This window comes from Leucopleurus acutus (assembly GCF_964270905.1).
Source record: "Leucopleurus acutus genome assembly, chromosome: 19".
NCBI classification, from domain to species: Eukaryota; Metazoa; Chordata; class Mammalia; order Artiodactyla; family Delphinidae; genus Leucopleurus; species Leucopleurus acutus.
In genome coordinates this window covers 27,940,379-27,960,829 of record NC_139161.1, presented here as the reverse complement: position 1 = coordinate 27,960,829, position 20,451 = coordinate 27,940,379, and the positions used below count along the sequence as shown (strand labels likewise).

Below are 20,451 nucleotides of genomic sequence, written 5' to 3'. Positions count from 1 at the left end.
CTCCTGGATTTTCTATGCAGCAAATCCTATCATCTACAAATAAGGTCAGCTATGTCTCTTTCCTTCCAAATCTTACATTTCTTATTGCTTGTTCTTACTTCATTGCATTGGCTAGTACTTCCATACAATGCTGAATAGAAACGGTGTTAATGGGCATCCTTGTCTCATCTCTCTTAGCTCTCTCTCCACTGAGTAAAACCACCATAAATCCTAAAGCTATGCCTCCCAGCTTCCATTTGCCTTTAAATAATTATATTCAAATTAAATAAGTCATATTACCCAAAAAGTCATGTGACTACCATATGCCCTGGAGCATACGATGTAACATTCTAATATAGAAATGACAGTCGCAGTCTACACTGAAATAGCCTTATGTGAGTTGTAAGCCTTGGCTTGGGTATAGCTAATTTAAACAATAGGGTTCAACCAATTCCTGTATAAGCCACCATCAATTCATATACTAGAAATTGCAGAGGCGATCACACCAAACATCACATGATTTACCATGTTAGCTTTTGAAACTGGGGGGAAAACATGCAGAAAAGAAATAAACAGCTCTCTCTCTCTCTTTTAATGGATGTAATAACAGAAGAGTAATGAGGTTGGAAAACAGATGTGGACAAAAGAAAAGCCCATGCTACAGTGTGGCCCACACAATCTGGAAAGGAATGATAAAAAAAAAAAAAAAAACTTTACAAGCTGTTTTGAGTCTTGAATTAAAAGGAGTAATCAAGCAAGGCTGACTTATAAAGGGTCAGAGGGTAGCATCCTGCAGCAGAGAATAAGCAGAACCCCTTTTCCTGAGCCGTCCCCTGCCCAGCTGAGCCCAGGAAGGAGGATTTTCCCGTGTAGCAGTCTCTCTGAACACATTCTAGATTCCGGGTTTAATAGCTGCCATCTAACCTCTTTCCCCTGCCCACCCGCTCCCCAGGGAGGTACTTCCTAATGGGTTGGCCCTTTTCAGTCTGGTTTTAGTCTCTGGCTCTTTATATTCTGAATGGGGACACCTCAGTCTCTTTCTATGACTTCCAGGCAAATTGTGTCAAATTAGATAAATGTGTTTGATGCTGGTTTGGGAGCTCTCATTCTCTGATTCCTTCCCACACCCTGTTCACCACGTTTGCCTCCTAGAGTCAATTAGAATGTGTATAATCAAAGAATTCCAACTCAAATAGAGGGTTTTTAAAAAAAGAAAACAAAACTTTACCAGTATACATATAGTAAAGCAATATCAAGAGGCAGATGCAGCATACTGATAAAAGGAAGATAAAGCCTTATCCTGTTTCCAAGGAGATTAACCACACGAAGATAATTTTTTTTTCTGCTCCTATGGACACTGTTATTAATGGTGTTTTATGGAAGAATTGTCAGACGCTCATCAGTTTACCAAACTATGTTAGTCTGTACAAAGCGTCTCTCAAAATGGTCCTGTGAGAAAGCAGTCTGCTGCAGTTGTCTGACTGGGCCTCTGAAAGCTTTCAAACTCAGCTACTGAAGTCCAGCCAGCATCTAATTTTACCCGTGAGTTCCAGGAGAGAGGAAAGCTGGTGGGAAGATTACAGAGTTCCTTGAAGCTCTGACCTACAACAGGAAGAGAGTTGTCAGCCTTCATGTCTCTCACCCTAAATCCCAAGGCAAACAACAGTGGCGGGGCGTTTTATAACACGTTCCCATTGTAAAATTGCATATTTCAGAAACACGATGCTGGCTCCCTCATTTTCCATAGACCTCGTGTCAGTATAAATAGATGACCTTCAAATGAATATTTTTACTTAAGCTTTTCAATTTGAGTTTTTCTAATGTACTTGGGCTTCTCTGGGTTTTCTTATAAAACGGTAGACATCTACTGCTTTTGAACTGGCTAATGCCCCTACAGATTCAAGTCTGATCACTACATTAACGTCCCGGGAATTTCTGGTAATGTTAGTGTGAAATGCCACAGTGACTTCAGAGTTTCAGGGGCATTTTGAGCTTTTTGTAAACAGAGTGGAAAAATGGGGCTTTGAAGTTAAGCCTCGGGTTCTGCAGTTAGTAATTTGACCGAGTTACCTAACTTCCCCAATACATATCTGTAAAATGGGTGTAATAATACCTTCCTTAAAAGGCTGTATGGGGGACTCGTGACAATCAAGGTTAAGCAACCTGCCCAGTGCTTAAGTCACACAGTTCAATAAACGGTAGCTACTGCCAACCCGAAGTGATAGACGGCAAATCCACAGTTATCTACAGTAAAGATGGCACAGAGTGACACCTCCTAAGGAAAAAGATGACCTCAGGCGCCCCTAAGAGCACGTGGAGGATCAGCCAACAGGAGAGCAGAAGCGATAGCCAGTGTCTGGTGTCAGGGAGATCTCCAATATGATTGTCCCAGGCCAGTAATGGACAGCTGCCTGCTCCAGGACTGGTGCCCTGGGAAAGAACATGAGCCTCTTCTTGCTGGTAGGCTGATGAAAGGGAAATAAACAAGAGAACCAGCTCCCGTGGGTAGAAAACTTAAATGGCTTCATTAAAATTCTTACGCTGATAACTTGTCTTCTGGAGCAGCAGTTCACACAGTAGCTAGTAACCTAAGGATGGACCATGACTTAGGCCACCCTCAGCTTCTCCAGAGTTAAACAGATGATCTGATGTTCTCAGCTTCTGTGGATAGGAACTGACAATTGCTATGCTATTAAAGTCAGAGCTGGACTCTAATCAGAACAAAGCACAAACCATACCGGAACGCTGACCATAACTCTGGGTCACTATCTGGCTGAATTTCAGTGTTCTCAAATTCTACGTGCCCTTGAGAAGAAGAGATATCAACACAGATTAGTTCTGTGAGTTCTGCTTACTGCCCCCAGCCTCTTCTGATGTAAATAAAAAGTAAAGATCGTACTACTGTTAACTAAGCAACTACAAAGTACCAGGAACTACTGCTAATCTACCCCCATACCACTCTTCTGTCTGCTAGAAAGAAACATTTTAGAAGGGGCTCAGCTACCAGAAATCTTCTTCAGTATCCGATAGACAACAACAAGGTTACTCCTGACATTCAAATAAGCTGTTTAGGAGAGAAGGGCAGTGTATACTTAGACCCTTGGGTTTAAGAAGGAAACATCTTTTAATCAGGAATGAAATAAGAATCCCCAAGAGCTCAAGGCTTGCTGCAACATCTGTCAGTTTAGAATGGATTAATAAAATTAAGAGGGACGGCAAAATCTTATCTAGAGGGAATTACAAATACAAATCCATATGCTGGAAGGGGATGGAAGAGTCAGTTAATATTTAGCTAGTGTTCTGTGATTCTTCCACAGAGTAACACTTGGCTTCCCAAATAAACTAAAGAGAGTGTATACCAATCCTCGTTACATTAGATGAGCCAACTAAAATTATTATCAATAAATGCCCTGTTTAGAAAATCATGGCAGAAAGGGTGAGCAGCAGAAAAGGCTACGAGGAGGAATGGTATTTGATCTAAAATTGGAAAGATGAGTAGCACTTCTATACGTGTGTACAAAGGGATACTGATGACAGAAGGGCTTTTCAGAGGAAGGAGACAATGTGCACAAAAATATGAAGGTGGCAAGGTGGAAGGCATGCTCAAGAGATGATAAATATTGGGTTGGCCAGAAAGTTCACATGAACTTTCTGGCCAACCCATTAATTAAATTCGGCACAAGCAAAGGGTTCATCTAAGCAAGGAGCAGGAGGTCAGATAGAAAAGATCGGTTTGAACCAAAGTGAAAATGGGAAGGGAGCCTCCAGTTTATCATTGTGAATATGAGGCACTGTGCTGTCATTTCATCTAGATTCATAGACTCCTTTGAGGTGGTTTGCTATTCACATTTGTATAGAAGAAGAAACAGGCTAAGTGAAAGTCCCACATTTACGGCAGAACAGAGTCATATTTCTGAATTATTTGATTGCCCCCCAATTCCATGTTCCCCCCACTACACTGTGTTGCCTGCAACAAGAAATTAATGAATCTGGATTTCTATTATTTGAAGGTGACAACACTCAGTAAAGTTTTTGAGGGGAAAAATATTTTGACATGATCAAACTATTTGCTATTTGGGGATACATAAAGACTCTCCTGGGGCCACTGAAGTCTTCCATTCAAAGGAAGGTAACTTGGTAAAAAGTTTTCTTGAAGGAATGACTGAGAATATGGGTTGAAGGCCAGGGTTCTGGCCTTTTTTAGCAATGTGATTTTAGATGAGTTTCTTTCTCTAAGCCTTATCGGCAAAATGGGGATGAAAACATCCATCTCACAGGTTTAGATTTAAAAGGGGGAAATGCTCTATAACTAGAGCATAATGTAAAATTTTTAAAAACCCAAAATTCTTGAGTTGGTAGAGAAAATACCTAAACAGAATTTGAGTTCACCCCCAGAAACGGTTCAGAGACACACATAAGTGCAGTAGTAAGGCCTACCCCTTACTTGTACGCTGTTCAAAGACCATCTGCAGGGGTTTCCCTGGTGGCGCAGTGGTTAAGAATCTGCCTGCCAGTGCAGGGGACATGGGTTCGAGCCCTGGTCCGGGAAGATCCCACATGCCACGGAGCAACTAAGCCCGTGCGCCACAACTACTGAGCCCACGTGCCACAGCTACTGAAGTCCACGCACCTAGACCCTGTGCCCTGCAACAAAAGAAGCCACTGCAATGAGAAGCCCGTGCACCACAACAAAGAGTAGCCCCCGCTCGCCACAACTAGAGAAAGCTCGCACGCAGCAACGAAGACCCAACACAGCCAAAAATAAATAAATAAAATAAATAAATTTATTAAAACAAAAACAAAGACCATCTGTAGCGTTTGGGGGTTGGGTTTAAGGCTAAGGAAATTACTTTGGGTTCCTGTGCCACAGGATACAAACAACCCTAAAAACCCTTAGGTCCCTTTTTTTTCTCTTTAACATTTCTTTTTCTTTTTTTTAATTGGAGTGTAGTTGATTTACAATGTTGTGTTAGCTTCTACTGTACAGCAAAGTGAATCAATTACACATATACTGTTGTTTTAGGTTCTTTTCCCATATAGGTCATTACAGAGTATTGAGAAGAGTCCCTTTTGTAATGGTTATTTTTGTGTGGCCCTGTCTCTTGTTCACCTTTGTATCCTACTCGTCTCTCTCCGGGCCCCAGACTCAATGGTTTTAAAGGCAAGAAGTGGGCATCAACCTCAAATGCATAGCACTCCACGGACAAAGACATTCTGTTTAAAGAAATCATGAAAAAAGAAACTACCTCTTGGCTTGAAGAAGGAAGGCTTAATGACCCCATGTCGTCTGGTCCAGCTCAGGGTCACTTTGAAGGCACTTTGAAACACAGCACTTCCATGTTAAAAAAGAAGCCTCAATTACGAGTCATTAGCCCGTTTAGCCTATGACTATGAGTAGAGGTTGACAATGGGCGGGAAACATTTTATTAAGTGTAAAAAGTAAAGATTAAAGTCAGAAAATAAATATGATATACTTGTGATTTGGAGTTTCAGAAAATAAGCTTCTGGTTTGATCAGACTCAATTTTCAGGGGAAAATGGATAATGTGGCAACTCCCATCCCTCAAGTCCAGGAGCAAAGTTGCATGTAAGTAGCTTGGCAAGGAAACTAGCAAGGCCCCCAAATTCCTGAGAGCCAAACGCCATCCACTTATTATTTTATTAGGTGTTTTTCACTGAACGTATAAACAAATTGCCAGGACTTTACTATAAATAGCTCAGGGAAAGAAAGCTGTGGTAAGGGTCTCCACATGAGCAGCTCAATCAGGAAATCTTTAGTCCCCAAACTCTACACACGGTGTGGTCAAGCAAACACGTGTTTAGAAAAGTCTTCCCCAAAAATGATCATTCTGATGGAAAAGCTTCACTCAATACATGCAGTTGGCACTTAAGCCAACTACCAAGAAGCACAAAGTCAAGTCTACTCTGATTCCAGGGCCCTCACTCACACCACAGGGTGCAATGATATGCCCACTGGGGTTCTAGAGAAGGATGGGAAGGCTTATGGGTGCTGATGATATTCAAAATCTCTGACCACTGGAAGTCACCACCAGTTTCCCACGATGATTTCCAGACATTGTCAAACTAAGAAGAAATGTAGGAAAGTGGGATGTGGAAACTAAAGAAAGTGTATCATGGATGTCTTTTAGAGGCTATAAGGAAAAGAAACTTGGGCGCACTCATCCAAACTCTCTTCTTACCTGGTCAGATGACCTTGAGATGAAGAGTTACCTCTTGAGATTTGCTTTTGCTCTTTGGAAAATTAGGAACGTGATTAGCTGCTGGGAAGGGTATGTTCGACAAGCATCAGAGAAGGGAAAGCTCTGATATTTTCATCCAACTCTGGGCCAGAGATGAGGATGGAGAATCGGTTCCAATCTATGGTAGCTCCAAACAGAGCAAAATCTGAAACTTCAATAAGTCTTTGTGCTCTTTCTGTGACAATTACAGCTCTTAGAAAAGCTGCTTCAGTGCCGTCAGAACAAATTTAGATTAATGAAACTAAAAAGAGTCCCAAAGAGGAAGGTACCAGGTGTTTCAATGTAGCCAGGCAATCCCAGAGCTTAAAACCTTAAAAGCGAAAAGCTAAAATATTCTTACTGAGAGTTGGGATGAATTTATGGTTGATTTTTCTAGGTAAATAATAATCAGTGTTGTTGTAGTATTGTTGTTGTTAAGTATGCAAGACCTTTCCAGCAATCAAATACTATACTTACCTGCTATTTAAGCAGTGTAGTTAAATTTTCTAATCTTACCAACTACTTGGTCAATCATTTTAGAAAAACAGGAAAACTGATTTGACACAAGGGCGAAGGAGAGATAAAAGCTCAAGGAGGGCTTCCCTGGTGGTGCAGTGTTTAAGAATCCGCCTGCCAATGCAGGGGACAGGGTTCAAGCCCTGGTCCGGGAAGATCCCACATGCCGCGGAGAAACTAAGTCCATGTGCCACAACTACTGAGCCTGCGCTCTAGAGCCCATGAGCCACAACTACTGAGCCCGCATGCCACAGCTACTGAGCCTGCACTCTAGAGCCTGTGCTCTGCAACAAGAGAAGCCACCACAATGAGAAGCCTGCGCACCACAAGGAAGAGTAGCCCCCACTCGCGGCAACTAGAGAAAGCCCTCGCACAGCAACAAAGACCCAATGCTGCCAAAAATAAATAAATAAATTTATATTTAAAAAAAAGCTCAAGGAAAAGATAATTGATGCATAAACTAAGAAAGTAATTTTACTTTTTAAACCAGTGAGCCTATGTTAAGCACAGAAATGTGCTTCTCACAGTTTTTAAAGCAACTGGGAAAGTAAGTCTTCTTTCAGGTAGTACCATACGAGGCCTCAAAGGACAATGCTTGGGGTGAGGCAGTAGCAGCCCAACAGGGTTAAGTCTCTTCAAGGTTTTAAATAAAAAACAAACATCCAAAAAATAAAAGCATGAAGCACAAAAAACAAAGCAAAACACCTCCCCCCAAAAAAAATCCACTTAATTTTTATAGGGATTGTTCTCTAATACCTAAGGAAGGGGTTGGTTCTCTTGAATTTTTCTTTAGGGTTGTCTCTGTGCTAAGGAATAAGGTCACAACTGGGGTTTTAATAGGGTCTCCGTGGGCCTAATGTAGAAGAAAAGCTAAAGGACTGAGGTCTTGTGGGTATTATCCTCAGGCTCTTTCTCCTCCAGTCTTCTTTTATATATAAATAAGACAAGAGTTCCAGGCAATTGTGAAGTTAGGGCAGCAAAACGTAAGGCAAATTTTATCTCTCTGAGCCTCAGTTTTCCCACATGTAAATTGAGGAGACTGAACTGTAATATATAATCACTCAATCATCCCCAAAGTCCCTTTCAACTGAAAGTACGTAACAAAGATAAAAATGCAAAACAAAAACAAACATCAACAACAATCAAAGAAAAAAAAAACAACCCACTTCTAAACCTCTACTCCTCAGCTGGAATCTGATGGTAGGACTTCATGAAACACCAGCCCAGAGGTATTCATGACCCCTCAATCCTGGGTCTGACAGCCTCCTAGTGATAGAGCTCATGTTCCATCCCCCCCAGGCCCAAATTCCTGAGAGTGACTGTCGAAACAATAGTGGTAACAATGACATCACAATGATAGTACTGATAATAAGGCCAATAAATGCTATTATTAATGATAATAACAGCTAACATTATTGAGCTCTTATTAAGGGCCAGCCACTAGAAACGTCACATCTATTTACTCAGTCAATCCTCGTAACAACTCTATGAGGAATTAACCCTGATATTATCTCCATTTTGCAGATGAAGAAACTGAGGCTGAGGCACAGAGCAGTTAGGCAAGTAGCAGGAGCAAATGATGCAGCAACAAATCACTGAATCGCCAAGATCCAAGGGGGAGGGTGTCCACAGGGCTCCTACACAGCACCGCAGGACGCTAAGGACAGGACAGAGCTCCCAAGAGAGAAGACTTAGCCCACCGAGGTGGAGCCGGTGGGGTTAGCCGACTGAGAACTGAGAGCTACGGGTTGCATCTTGACTCTGCCACTGCAGTTAATCCAAGTCAATTTCCTTGTCTGTAAGACAAGGGCAGAGGATGAGATAACCTTTAAGGCCCTTTTCAGCTCTGACATTCTCCATGAGGGACCATGTTCCATAAGGACTCAGCAACTGTTTGATTCCCAGGCTTTTTTTTTTTTAAAGTTCTTCATTTCTATTTTAAAAAATTGCATGTTCCCGTGGCCCTGGAATGCCTGCCTCTGGCCCCTCTGGAGCCCTGGGTTATGTGAAAGCAGCCGTGCCAAGCTGGCCCATGGGCGGGGCCGAGTCTTCCTGGCTGGCCTGTGACATGTTCCTGACGTACTGTGTGGTCAAGGAGCTGGAACTGGGGGGGCTGAACAAGGGCCAAGCCTTGCACTTCAGCTTCCTGACCTGGCAGCCATTCAGAGAGACCCTGCTAAGTGCTATTTCCTAAATACACTCTCTTTTCATAACAATCTTACCACATTGCTTTCCTTTACAAGCACTCTTAAAAAAGGGAACTGGACTCCTTCTGCTTAATCTACACAGACTACATTTGGAAACCATCAGAAACTGAACTCTAAACAAAACGTTATTAATGTGTTGTAATCTGCCCTCTATGTTGCAGATGAAAAGAAAATGTTTTATAGTTTCAGAGCATACGTTTTAATTGCCTTTTAAGAGTGCATATACTTTTAGTACTTAGTGTTATAAAACTGTAGTATCTGTTTCTTGATAACTGTTGAGTGATCTCAGCTATTTTTATTAGTTTTTTTTCCTTATCCTTTTCTCCCTTTTTCTCCTAAACTGCCACCCATCAAAGTTCCTTTAGATCAAGCTTGATAGAGGGCTCACATATTTGAGATCTTCCATTATAAATAGCTTCTTAACAACATCCACCTCACTATAAAACACTTGTTCCTGAAAATGAGTTCTATAAACAAAGATGGAGTGGGTGGCTTTGTCTAATAAGCCAGTATAGCTGGGAACTGTGCAGTCTAGCCTTTTCCCAGTTTGCTATTGCTTTTTTATGGGGGCCAGATGACCCACGGAGATCTGATGCTCTTGCTACTTTTCTCAACTGTACAGCCCTGTCCCAAGAGACTAACATATCAGTCATCAGCCCAGAGGTTTCAAGGGCAGAGTCTTGGACATACCAAGATCCAGTTTGCTTTTCAGCAAGGAATCCCAAATTCATTAGAATTAGGCCTGAAGTTAACAGAGGATTGGGCTCTCCACCAGCTTGTCACCAGGCTGACAACTCCCCGGAAGGCTGGGTCACTTGACAGAGTCTGAGGGGCTGAGGTCTCCATTGTCCCACCCTCCAGATGGACAAATGATGCCCAGCTCTTGGACCAGTGATATAAACCTGAATCACAGGCTCACAGGAAATGAAATGACCTTTCTGAGCGAAGGGTTTCTTGGGGCAGGGCCGGGGGATGGGAGCATTTGGCCATCTGGATTCCTGGCCAGGAGGAAACTGTCGCTTGAGTGGTCCAAGTATTAAGTACTCCCAGTGACACAAAGCACCACAATGGCAGCCACAAATGATAAAACCTTTCCAGGAACATCTAATATAACACAATGTTCAAAAACCAGATTTACAGAGACTCCTTCGACCAGAAGGATCCATGGAGATGATGTAGTCCATCACTCATTTTCAGGTGAGGAACTGAAGCCAACACGGGCAAGTTATTTACCCAAGGTCTCATGGCCTACGGGAGCTCAGAAACCTGGTTTCTAGTTCTCCACCTGGCTCTTCACCACCTACAGGATGACCATCGGTGAGTAAAGGAAGCGTCACTGGAAGGAATTCCCTTTAGTCATCTGAAAATGGGACCATGTGCCCTTTAATTTCAGTTTCTTTTCAGAGATAGCCATCTTCCTTATCTCAAACATTAACTCAAATGTTTCTTATGATGTCTCCAGTGTTTCCCTAATGTCTTCATGACTCACTGGATATTATGGCTTGATACAGTACAGAGCAGTGCTCAGTTACAACCTTAGTTTCTAAAGCAATTTTTTTTTATGAAAAACAAGCCTTCCTCTCAGTTCCCTTGCCATCAAAACTTGCACAATATATTGAGAATTCTTGCAATGGCTCAGCAGGGCCGATTTTCATAATGTGTCAGAATCCACAATGTGAAGGAGCAGTTGTTTATAAACCTATCAAAACTGAATTTTTTTTTTTTTGTCTGCATTGGGTCTTTGTTGCCGTGTGTGGGCTTTCTCTAGTTGCAGTGAGTGGGGGCTACTCTTCATCGCAGTGCTCAGGCTTCTCATTGCGGTGACTTCTCTTGTTGCAGAGCACGGGCTCTAGGCGCGCAGGCTTCAGTAGTTGTGGCATGCGGGCTCAGTAGTTGTGGCTCGCAGGCTCTGGAGCACAGGCTCAGTAGTTGTGGCACACAGGCTTAGTTGTCCCGCGGCATGTGGGATCTTCCCGGACCAGGGCTCGAACTCGTGTCCCCTGAATTGGCAGGTGGATTCTTAACCACTGTGCCACCAAGGAAGTCCCCAATTTCTGATTCGTAATCTCTGGGGCAGGTGACATTTTAATAACCTAAAAAAATCAGCTCAAAAGAAAGCTTTGAAAAATTAGGTCATCCTATTTTCATACTCCAGGGGTCTACCAGCTAGATATGGCAAGTCTTTCTCTCTTTTGACAGATCATAGGTCAAGTGGTTATAATTATAAAAAGATTGGACGGAGAACAGCTACTTAAACATCCTGGAAATAACTTCTACCACCATTTTATAACCACTTCTAAAGAATTCTCTTCTGGGATGAAACAATGTGAAACCAAGAGTTTCCCTTAGACAGGTTAAGGGAAAGCCCTTCCATTCAGTCATTTTTGCATTCATTGGTGCTCCTAAAACAAACTGGGTTTTTTTGTTTGTTTTTTTTCCGCCGTGCCATGAGGCATGTGAGATCTTAGTTCCCCGACCAGGGATCAAACCCGTGCCCCCTGCAATGGAAGTGCTGAGTCTTAACCACTGGACCGACAGGGAAGTCTAAAACAAACTGTTTCTCCACCCAGGGAAATAATTCTGTGTTGTGTTGGGATACTGGAGTCCATCTCTGCTGCCGAGATCTCTCTCCTTAAGACCTCAGCAATATAGTTTTTGGGTGTGTTTCATGACCTTTTGTGCTAGCAAATAAGCCTTTGGAGGATTAAAATTAACTTTCTCATCCTAGTTTAAAGAGTGCTCTGCTCTGGGAACATGAAAAAAAAAAAGCCCGAGTCCTGTGCCAAATACCCAGTCTAGCAGTGCTGATATTACTTTCAAGGCTCTTACTTTAAAAATAAATTTCTACAGGAGTAGCAGAGAAGGTAGCAAAAGAATATACAAAAGCTCCTCTTTTTAAGATCAAAGAAGAATCAAGTTTTGTGTTATAAGTATTTGAGAATATACTACTACTTTAAACTACTCCAAGTGGTCTAAAGCATTAAATGTGCCTCAAACTTCCTGACCTATAGATCTAAAAGTAATCACTCACCTTGACCTATGTATCCTAATATGGACTAAATAGAATATTCAATGAAGTCCTGGTATCATATGTGTTAGGAGCCTTAAAATCAGGCTATCAGAACTGGTCATCTGCCCACAGAGCTGGCTAGATAAATTTCCACAATGACACACTCCTGGAATGAACATTGAGGGACTCAGGTCAGGGCCACTTCCTGTTACGAAAGCACAAGGCAGACAAATTCTCACCATATGGCCTTTACCCTCTGATCTTATATCTTACCTGTCCTCCCTTCAGCTTCAACTCAAAAATCTATTCCTTTACCTCTGGACAAGCAACACAGGGAAACTGTATTAAATCATCCAAAGCAAAATACAGGCCTTTAAAGTGCTTCAACTTTCAGACTCAAACAGGGTGCCACCCTTGATACGTACAATCAGAAGAAGTTCCTTTGGCTGCCTTCGTGGGGCAAGGATTCAAGAAGTGTTCAGGAAGGCAGAAAGCTCTCCAAAAGAAGCTAATTCAAAAGAGATTTCCAAGTCAACATCCAAACCGAAGAGATGTGGAAAAATTCAGAAAAGCATCCTAACAAAACATCCCAACAAAGTACCCTAACTCCTTTTTGCAAACCCACAGCTGGTAGGAGCAAAGTTCTAATGTGACAGCCTTTTAAAGCAGCAAGTTGCAACCACAAGTGTGGTTGCTCTTCCAACATTATTTTCTTTGGGAAAATTACATGGGTGGGTAGGGAAGCAAACCCAAGAGGACTGCAGTTTACAAGTCCCGAGGCCTGGGAAGTAGGATGCACAGAACCTGGGAGTGGGGACCTCATGGTAGAGAGGGGAAATCTAACCTTCTTGTACAAAGGTGGCTAAGATCTCTGGCCGCTCTTCAGGCAGAGTATACTGCTCTCTATGTGCAAAACTGATCAATAAAATTTTACTGGCAAGGCAAAAGGAGAAACATCTGCTCTAGTCAAGAGCAGCTGTGGTCAGCAATAAGGCAGCTGGCACAGGGTCAAGGCTGTTCTTGCTGGTAGGTGGTATTGTGGTCACCAGTAATTACTTTGGAGAATTTCACGGAGTCAAGGATAACTAAACAGACAAAGAACATTTTATTTTACTTTCTATCTTTAGCCCAGGAGCACAAATCGTGACATGTTGTATAGAATTCAGAAGCCCGATGCAGTCCATATTTTTCATGGCAGAACTTTTTACCTCGAAGACTGGAAACCCTTAAATGTAAGTATTTCAAAAAATATGTTCTTGACAAGTGACCTCTCCACTCATTATTTCTGATTGAACAGTTCCTGTAGATTGCATTACTCTTTAAGTGTTTCCTTCTGAAAGATATATTATAGAATACTTTAAAGAAAATGTGAAAATTATATTTAGCAAATCAATAAATGGTACAAGTTTTTAAAAACCTCATCTTTATCAAATTTCCATGATATCTTCAAAGTTAAATAAACCCTACAGTGAATGGGAATTTGGAATGTAAATATAAATCTGTTCAATGCATGCAGTTGATAATTTTTCATGGAATGATGAATGTGAGAAAGTGGCAGTTACATTAATATACACTGTACTTAAAAAATTAAACACTTGGGAAATAACCTCTTCAGCCGTTGGAAGATGACAAAGTCTAAGACATTTCAATCAAGTTAATTTCAGTAGGAAAGCAATGCATTTTTCCCACCAGAAACTATATGAAAAAACAAATTAACCAAAATGGGTCTCTGAATGATGGGATAACATCAGCCTCAAGGAGAACTTCATGACTGCTTGTCAATTAAGTTATTCTACACACATATTCATAGGCAAAACTAGCCACATTCATTTTAAATCATGTCAAGGCTGAATGGTCGATATTATATTAAAACGAAAGCATGATTTGCATTAAAAAAGAAAAGGAAATTCTCTTGCCAACCAAGAGAGCTCACCTGCAGCAGCTGGTATAATTCAGGTATTCAATCTCCAATCAGGCCATGCCAGGTAGGTCATGTCCAAAATATTACCGGATATACAATACTACCCCTAGTGTACCCTCTGATGGTTGGGGCTCCTCGAAATCCTTAGACAGTTTTGGAAGTGGAGGGAGAGACCCAGGGACCAATTTCAACCTACTTTAGACCTATTCCTAACTCAACCATCTCTAGAATGCCACCTTAGACCAGGTCTGGGGTCATGATAGGTCCAGGGTTCTCCCAGGCCAGAAAACAATCCTTGATCAGTATGTAAGGAAGGCCAAATCCAGGTGCTAAAAGGCTGGGATTGTAAGTGTCAGCCCTGTCAACCACTGTACATAGATCACTTGAACTCTCAGAGTGTCAGGTTTTTCACATGTCAGAGGAGGAAGCCTTCCAGCTTTGACATTACATTGAGTCCACAAAGAACAGGTCTCTAGATCTAAAGAGGTGTCCCATCAGCTCCATATCCCTCAGGACTAGGCAGTAAGAGGTCCCCTAACAATCTCCTGTTGTTTTTTCTTTCAATGAGACTTTCACTACCATTAAAAAGAAGTACTAAATTTAGGTGTTCCCTGAGGAACTGGTTTTTATGATAGCCCAACATCTCACAGTTGTTACGTTAAAGCCTACCATCTGAAACCACTGAATAGTAGGCAGAGGACTTCTATGACTTTGAGTTTTACATATAAAATTTCGACCAGAGAGAAAAACTGATTGACATCAGATAATATGGGAACAACTTTTACATCTTCTAAAATAAGCAACTTTAGGACTTCCCTGGTGGTGCAGTGGTTAAGAATCCACCTGCCAATGCAGGGGACACGGGTTCGATCCCTGGTCCAGAAAGACCCCACATGTTGCGGAGCAATTAAGCCCATGCACCGCAACTACTGAGCCTGCACTCTAGAGCCCACGAGCCACAACTACTGAAGCCCGTGAGCCTAGAGTCCGTGCTCCGCAACAAGAGAAGTCACTGTAATGAGAAGCCCGTGCATCGCAACGAAGAGTTAAGCCCCCGCTCGCCACAACTAGAGAAAGCCCACAGCAGCAACGAAGACCCAATGCAGCCTAAATAAATAAAATAAGCAACTTTATTAATTTATCAGTAATATTTGCTTAAATACTGCCTAAAATTATAGTCTATTACACTGCGTTTAGGAGGATGAATAGTGAAATCACAAATCCTATGGAGTTTCAGTTAAGTCTTAAAAAACATTGCTCCTTCCCTGTATATCCCATTTTGTAAAATGTAGAATAAATGAAGTCTGTGGGCATCAGGCAATTTTAATAATAAAGTAAAAATCTTCTGAATTTTACCTATTGTTTTTCTTTTATGACACATTTTTGCTAACTTCTAGTCACACTGTTTTCAAACTGATGCCTTTGCCGATGCTATTTCCACAGACTGAATGGACTTCCCTTAGTTTTTTTTTTTTTGCTTTTTTTAGCGTGTTGAAAACCTACTTATTTGTCTTCTAAAGACACTATCTTCTAAAGAACTGGCAAAATAAATCCTGATATATCCAATAATGAGATAGTATGCACCCCATTATATGAGATTATAAAGTTCTCAATCTGTTTGAAAGAAACTGGGATTAGGGATTAGTTCATAAAGGCAGCGTGGGACATGACAATCTTTGGAAAACTGATCAACACTATTCCTTCTCCTAAACATCAGCTCAGAAGTGGGATAAACCTCTGTAAAAAAGCAGGTTGACTGGCAGAAGTGAGGCTCTGAAGGTGAATTTTTCCTTTAGCTTCCTGAATTCCAGGTTCTTTTCATCTCAGGAGATTGTTAATTGCAGGTTCTGTACAGCAGCTCTGTTAACTGCAGGTTCTGTACAGCAGCTCTTTGCTATAGCTTGCAGTCAGTGATGTCTTTCTAATCGGAGGAAGGGTCTAAGCGTCATGGGCTAGTCAGTGAAGAAGTTCTCATCATGTCTAAAGCATCAGATATAAAGGGAGGATAGCTAGAATCTGGGTCTGGCAACATTAACCAAATATGGACTGAGTCCAAAATAGACATGAAAGTTATTAAAACACCACTCTAAACGTCTTTATGTGTTTTAGGTATAGTGACTTAGGGCTCATCGGGACATATCTAAGAGTCTCTTTTGGGTTCTGATATTTATACTGTCTTCTTCATGTTCTTGGCTTCTTCATCTTGAATAACAAGAGCCATTCTGGTCCTAGGTATACTTATCACCGAGAAACCATTCCCCTTTAATTAAAACATACACACACACACACACACACACACACACACACACACACACACACACACACACTGAATCTTATTCTATTATCCTGAAGGCTCTTAGCCTTCTCAGAAAACTTAAGCATTTACTCAACAAACCTTGTTTCAACCCCTATGTGTCACATGCTATGAGTAGGGGAGAAAGTACAATTTTAAACTGGTTTTATCTCAAAATTATTATTTTATTAGGCTTATTTACTTTCTCTTCTCTTCTGTTATTAGCATAAGGAGATGGCTAAGTCATTTGGGGTGTATGAGTGTGTATGCGTGTGTGTTTGTGTGTATTAGATCCTGGCACAAGACAACAAGTAGAGAACAGCAGAGCCAAAGGGAGATACAGGCGCTCGGTGGTCAAACAGGCTGGTTCACTGGCTTTGCCACTCTCTCCTGTATACCAACCTACAAATCGGTAGAAAGAGCAAACTCCTTATTGATTTCCGGAATCACCTTCAAATAGTCAAACCTCTAATGTCAAATCTACCTAATTCAGTGTGTCTATCGTATTGAGGGTCCCCCAAAGAAAGCCTAATTGGATTGTAATTTCAGGCTGGCCTCTTCTGAAGGGTGAGAGACAGGGAGTGAGAGTTGTCGGGGAGGGAGCAGACAGTTTCTCATGGCAAGAGTCCTCTCCTGTCCAAACAGAGGAAAGTTCCCAAGTAAGGGTGGCATATTGAAATCTAATCAAATGGCTAGACTATTTTTACCCTTGAATTCATCAAAATCCTCTCAAGAACAACCATCCTTGGTACTACTTAAGAATGTTTCTTTTGGGGGAAGGTTTTAGTTAAGACTTACTTTAGTGTTTCTGAATTTAATTTAAAAGAAATGAGCCCTTTATAGTCAGTCACAGGGCTGAAAGACACAGGTAAATGAATCCAGTCTACTGAATAAGATAAGATCGGTCTTGAACTTCTTAGAGTATGTGTGCTAAAATGGCTAAGTTTTAAACGCGCATCAACTACAACTCATTCCATTGTAATATCATGGTGCAGTGGAAAGAATATGGACTTTCGGGTCAGATAATCCTGGGTTCAAAGCCTGTCCCTATCACTTATCTTAGGCTCAGTTCTCTTAAAAATATAAATACTATTCTATCTGGCAGGATAGTTGTGAGGATAAGAAAATATGCACATAAAGTGTTTATCACACACACGCAAAAGAAGTGTCTATCACAGAGTAGGCATTCAATAAATGGTAGTTACTGCTATTATTATTATTATTATTATATGAGGTGACATGCTTACAGTTCCCAAACATCCAAATACCCACACCAAAATGCAGGTCACAAGGAGAATGTAACTGCCCTCACAGAAAATCCCAATCAAAATATTTTTATCATATACATATTTAAAACTCAAGTATAAGACTTTTAGGCCTGCGAACTTCCAATACAACAGTATGGCTTCACACACCTGAGTGTTCTTTTAAAAAAATATATTCACATTTAAAAGGTCAAGTTGTAAAGCCATTTGATTAAAATAGTAATAAAAGAGTAAACATTAACTCACAATTTCTCCTTTGGTCTTTACTATTCCAAGCGGTATCACCTCCCGAATAAGTTGCACCTTAAGACATTGTAAGATTATCTTGATTAAAATCTTTAAGTTCTTAATTTTAAGTAGGGAAAACCTAATCTCCAAAAGCTAAGTTTAATACTTTTAGCATGATCTAGATCTTAACAGTAGCATGTTATCCTCTGCTACTCCTGAAACATGACTGCCCAAAATAAATGAAGTTCCCTTTTTATATTAATTTTAGAGCCACTGATAAAAATACAAATGATTAACATCAGAAAGGAAGAATTGCTCATCGTTAGGCCACCCAAATTTCCAAAAGCATCATAAGTTATAGAAAGCTTGTCTCTGGAATTTCAACAGTTTTCTCAAAGGTGTCAGAGCTATCTACTAGAGGCCTTGCAAATTGAATTAAATAACAAAATAAAGCAAACAAATACCCACCCCCCTAATCTGTCAGTATTTCAGACCTAGGCTTTCCTCTTGGGTATGTAACTATCCTTGATGATAATTCTGTTCAAGCTAGTATTTCCTCTCCAAATTCACTTTTAACCCAAGCTAAATAAGGATGTTGGTGCCAATCAACTCCCACTATCTACAGCATGGTAACCCATTTTATTCACTCTTGCTTTTGCTTCTCAAAAATAAACTCACTAAATCAGCACCTGATCTTCCCCTAAGAACTGTAAACCCATCCTATACGTAGGAAAAATTGACACAAAGATAGGTTATGTTGCTTCCGATGTTAAAAATATCCACTAGTAAAGTTAAAAATCTGAAGCATTCAAGCATTTCGATTTCTTATTTGCTTGTCTGGACTATCTGCAATACGCATTTCGATTTTTGCTATTTCTAGCCACAAAGCCATCACAGGAGTTGGCCTCAGGGCCCGGAGAGGAAATCTGGCTTCCACCTCTGGGACACACGTTTCAGCGCTTATGTCTGACTGACCCTGCCAATCACCCCTGCCAGAAGCCACAAGCCTGGCTTACAATAACAGAGTATATCAAAGAGGACAGGAAAGAAAACAAGACAGTGGCAGGGTCAGCAGAGGATAAGAACACGGTGAAGATGCCCTGTGGAAGCAGGGAACGGGGAGCCATATATTCATCGTATCGAGTGTGTTTCTCAGAAAAGGCAAAGTCATAAATGCTTTGGACCTTGACTGCCAAAGTCGGCCCTGTACTACCATAAAATTACTGCCAGACGTAACTAGGAGAGCAGATTGTCTCGTTATGATGGGATGGGTCAAGAAGAAACACTCTTGTTCACACGAACTTGTAATTACAACCCATATGCTTAAACCAACTCAGAGTGGTGATCGTGGTAACTGTATATTGACCTCTGCTATAAAGATCATCCATGTAAAGTGACTCTTTTCACTAGAACCATCCAGTTCAAGAACAGTGGTAATCCATGCTTGCCTCCATAGAAGAACATGCCTAATCCACTGTGCACTGTGATCATAAACTCAGCAAACTTAAAAGGCGTAGAGAGGAGAATAGAAAAGTCGTTAAGAGCCGGGGAGAGGGTTTATAGTCAGTCTGGGTTTGACCTTGACTCTGCTACTTATGAGCTGTGTGATCTTGGGGAAGTTACTAGTTTCTCTGAATCGCAGTTTTCTCAGAGAATTATTATGAGCACTCAATGTCCAAAAAAAAAAAAAAGGGAAACTTTCAATATATGTTAACTTATTATTAAAGACAGCTATGTATTATAAAAACAAAAGATAACTTTTAAAGGCCGCTCTCTTAGGCCTGACATTCCCAATCTACTTTTAGTCTCAATCAACTTTTTCAGCCTTCGCTTCTACTACTTCCCTTCACATCCACTATCCAACTTTCCTGCCTCTACTACTTTATTTGTGTCGTGCCCTCTGCATAAAATCACCATTAGAGTCACCTTTGAAGATTCAAGCCTACTGTTCAAATAACACCTTCTTCAAAAAGCCTTTTTTTTTTATCTTCCCCATCTCTCTCCACTAAATTACTCATAATATCTTGTAACCTTCTGACAACTATTTTATGCTGTCTGTTATAGGCATTTGTACATAAACAGAGTACCTAGCACAGGGCTTTGTCCACAGTAGCACTTAGTAAAGGTTAATTAGAGGAATAAACAAATAACAACAATTCTCTCTCTAATAAGAAAATGAGCAACTTGCCTTCACACTCCCACTTCCCTACAGAACCCCACGAAAACGCCGATGCCTCATTAACTGCGGCGGGACTGGAGAGACAGAGGCTGCCAGGAGCCCAAGCTGTGAGAGTTGGCACTTCTCTCTTTGCATCCAAGGAGTTAAACTGAGTCCCGGGGAGATAAAAATCTCCGGTTTTATTGTTTAGTGAGGCTGCCTGACAAACGAAGATCCAGCTGCAATTGTAACATTCCAAGCTCAGAAGGCGCCAAGTTTTACTAACTATAATTTAACTGGTCCGACTGCTGCAGTCCAAATTCTTGTTTGGATAATCAGTCTTTGTTTGAATATGTTCAAAAACAGCACAGACTAGCATTAGCCTCTGGGTATGTCATGTGAGCTGATTACCCTGTGGCTCCCAGTAGCAGAAACTCATACACAAGAGGAGGATTATTTTCCTAGTATTACTGTTACGCTAACATATAATCAGTCCTTTTCTCCCAGTCTCCACATCTCGTCCACAGCCTCCCCCAACCTTTTTTTTTTCCTCCTTTCTTTTTTCTTCTCTTTTTTCTCCCTCTCTCTCTCTTTTTTTTTTATAATTCAAAAGTCTTCTTTCCAAGTTCAACCAAA

At 41.1% G+C, this 20,451-nt stretch overlaps 1 protein-coding gene across 4 annotated transcripts in view; it reads right to left on the bottom strand.

The window, feature by feature from the left end:
- The window catches only part of BCAS3 (BCAS3 microtubule associated cell migration factor), a 574,807-nt gene that overhangs the window by 108,767 nt on the left and 445,589 nt on the right, over window positions 1-20,451 (bottom strand). Inside the window, exon 23 of one of the 4 annotated variants that reach the window (XM_082859918.1) lies at window positions 17,217-17,732. The exons of the other annotated variants lie outside the window; for them this stretch is intronic. Coding sequence (XP_082716044.1) covers window positions 17,641-17,732 — 92 coding nt within the window. The 3' untranslated portion in view covers window positions 17,217-17,640. Of the gene's footprint in view, window positions 1-17,216; window positions 17,733-20,451 lie in introns of those variants that run through there. 4 annotated transcript variants of the gene reach the window in all.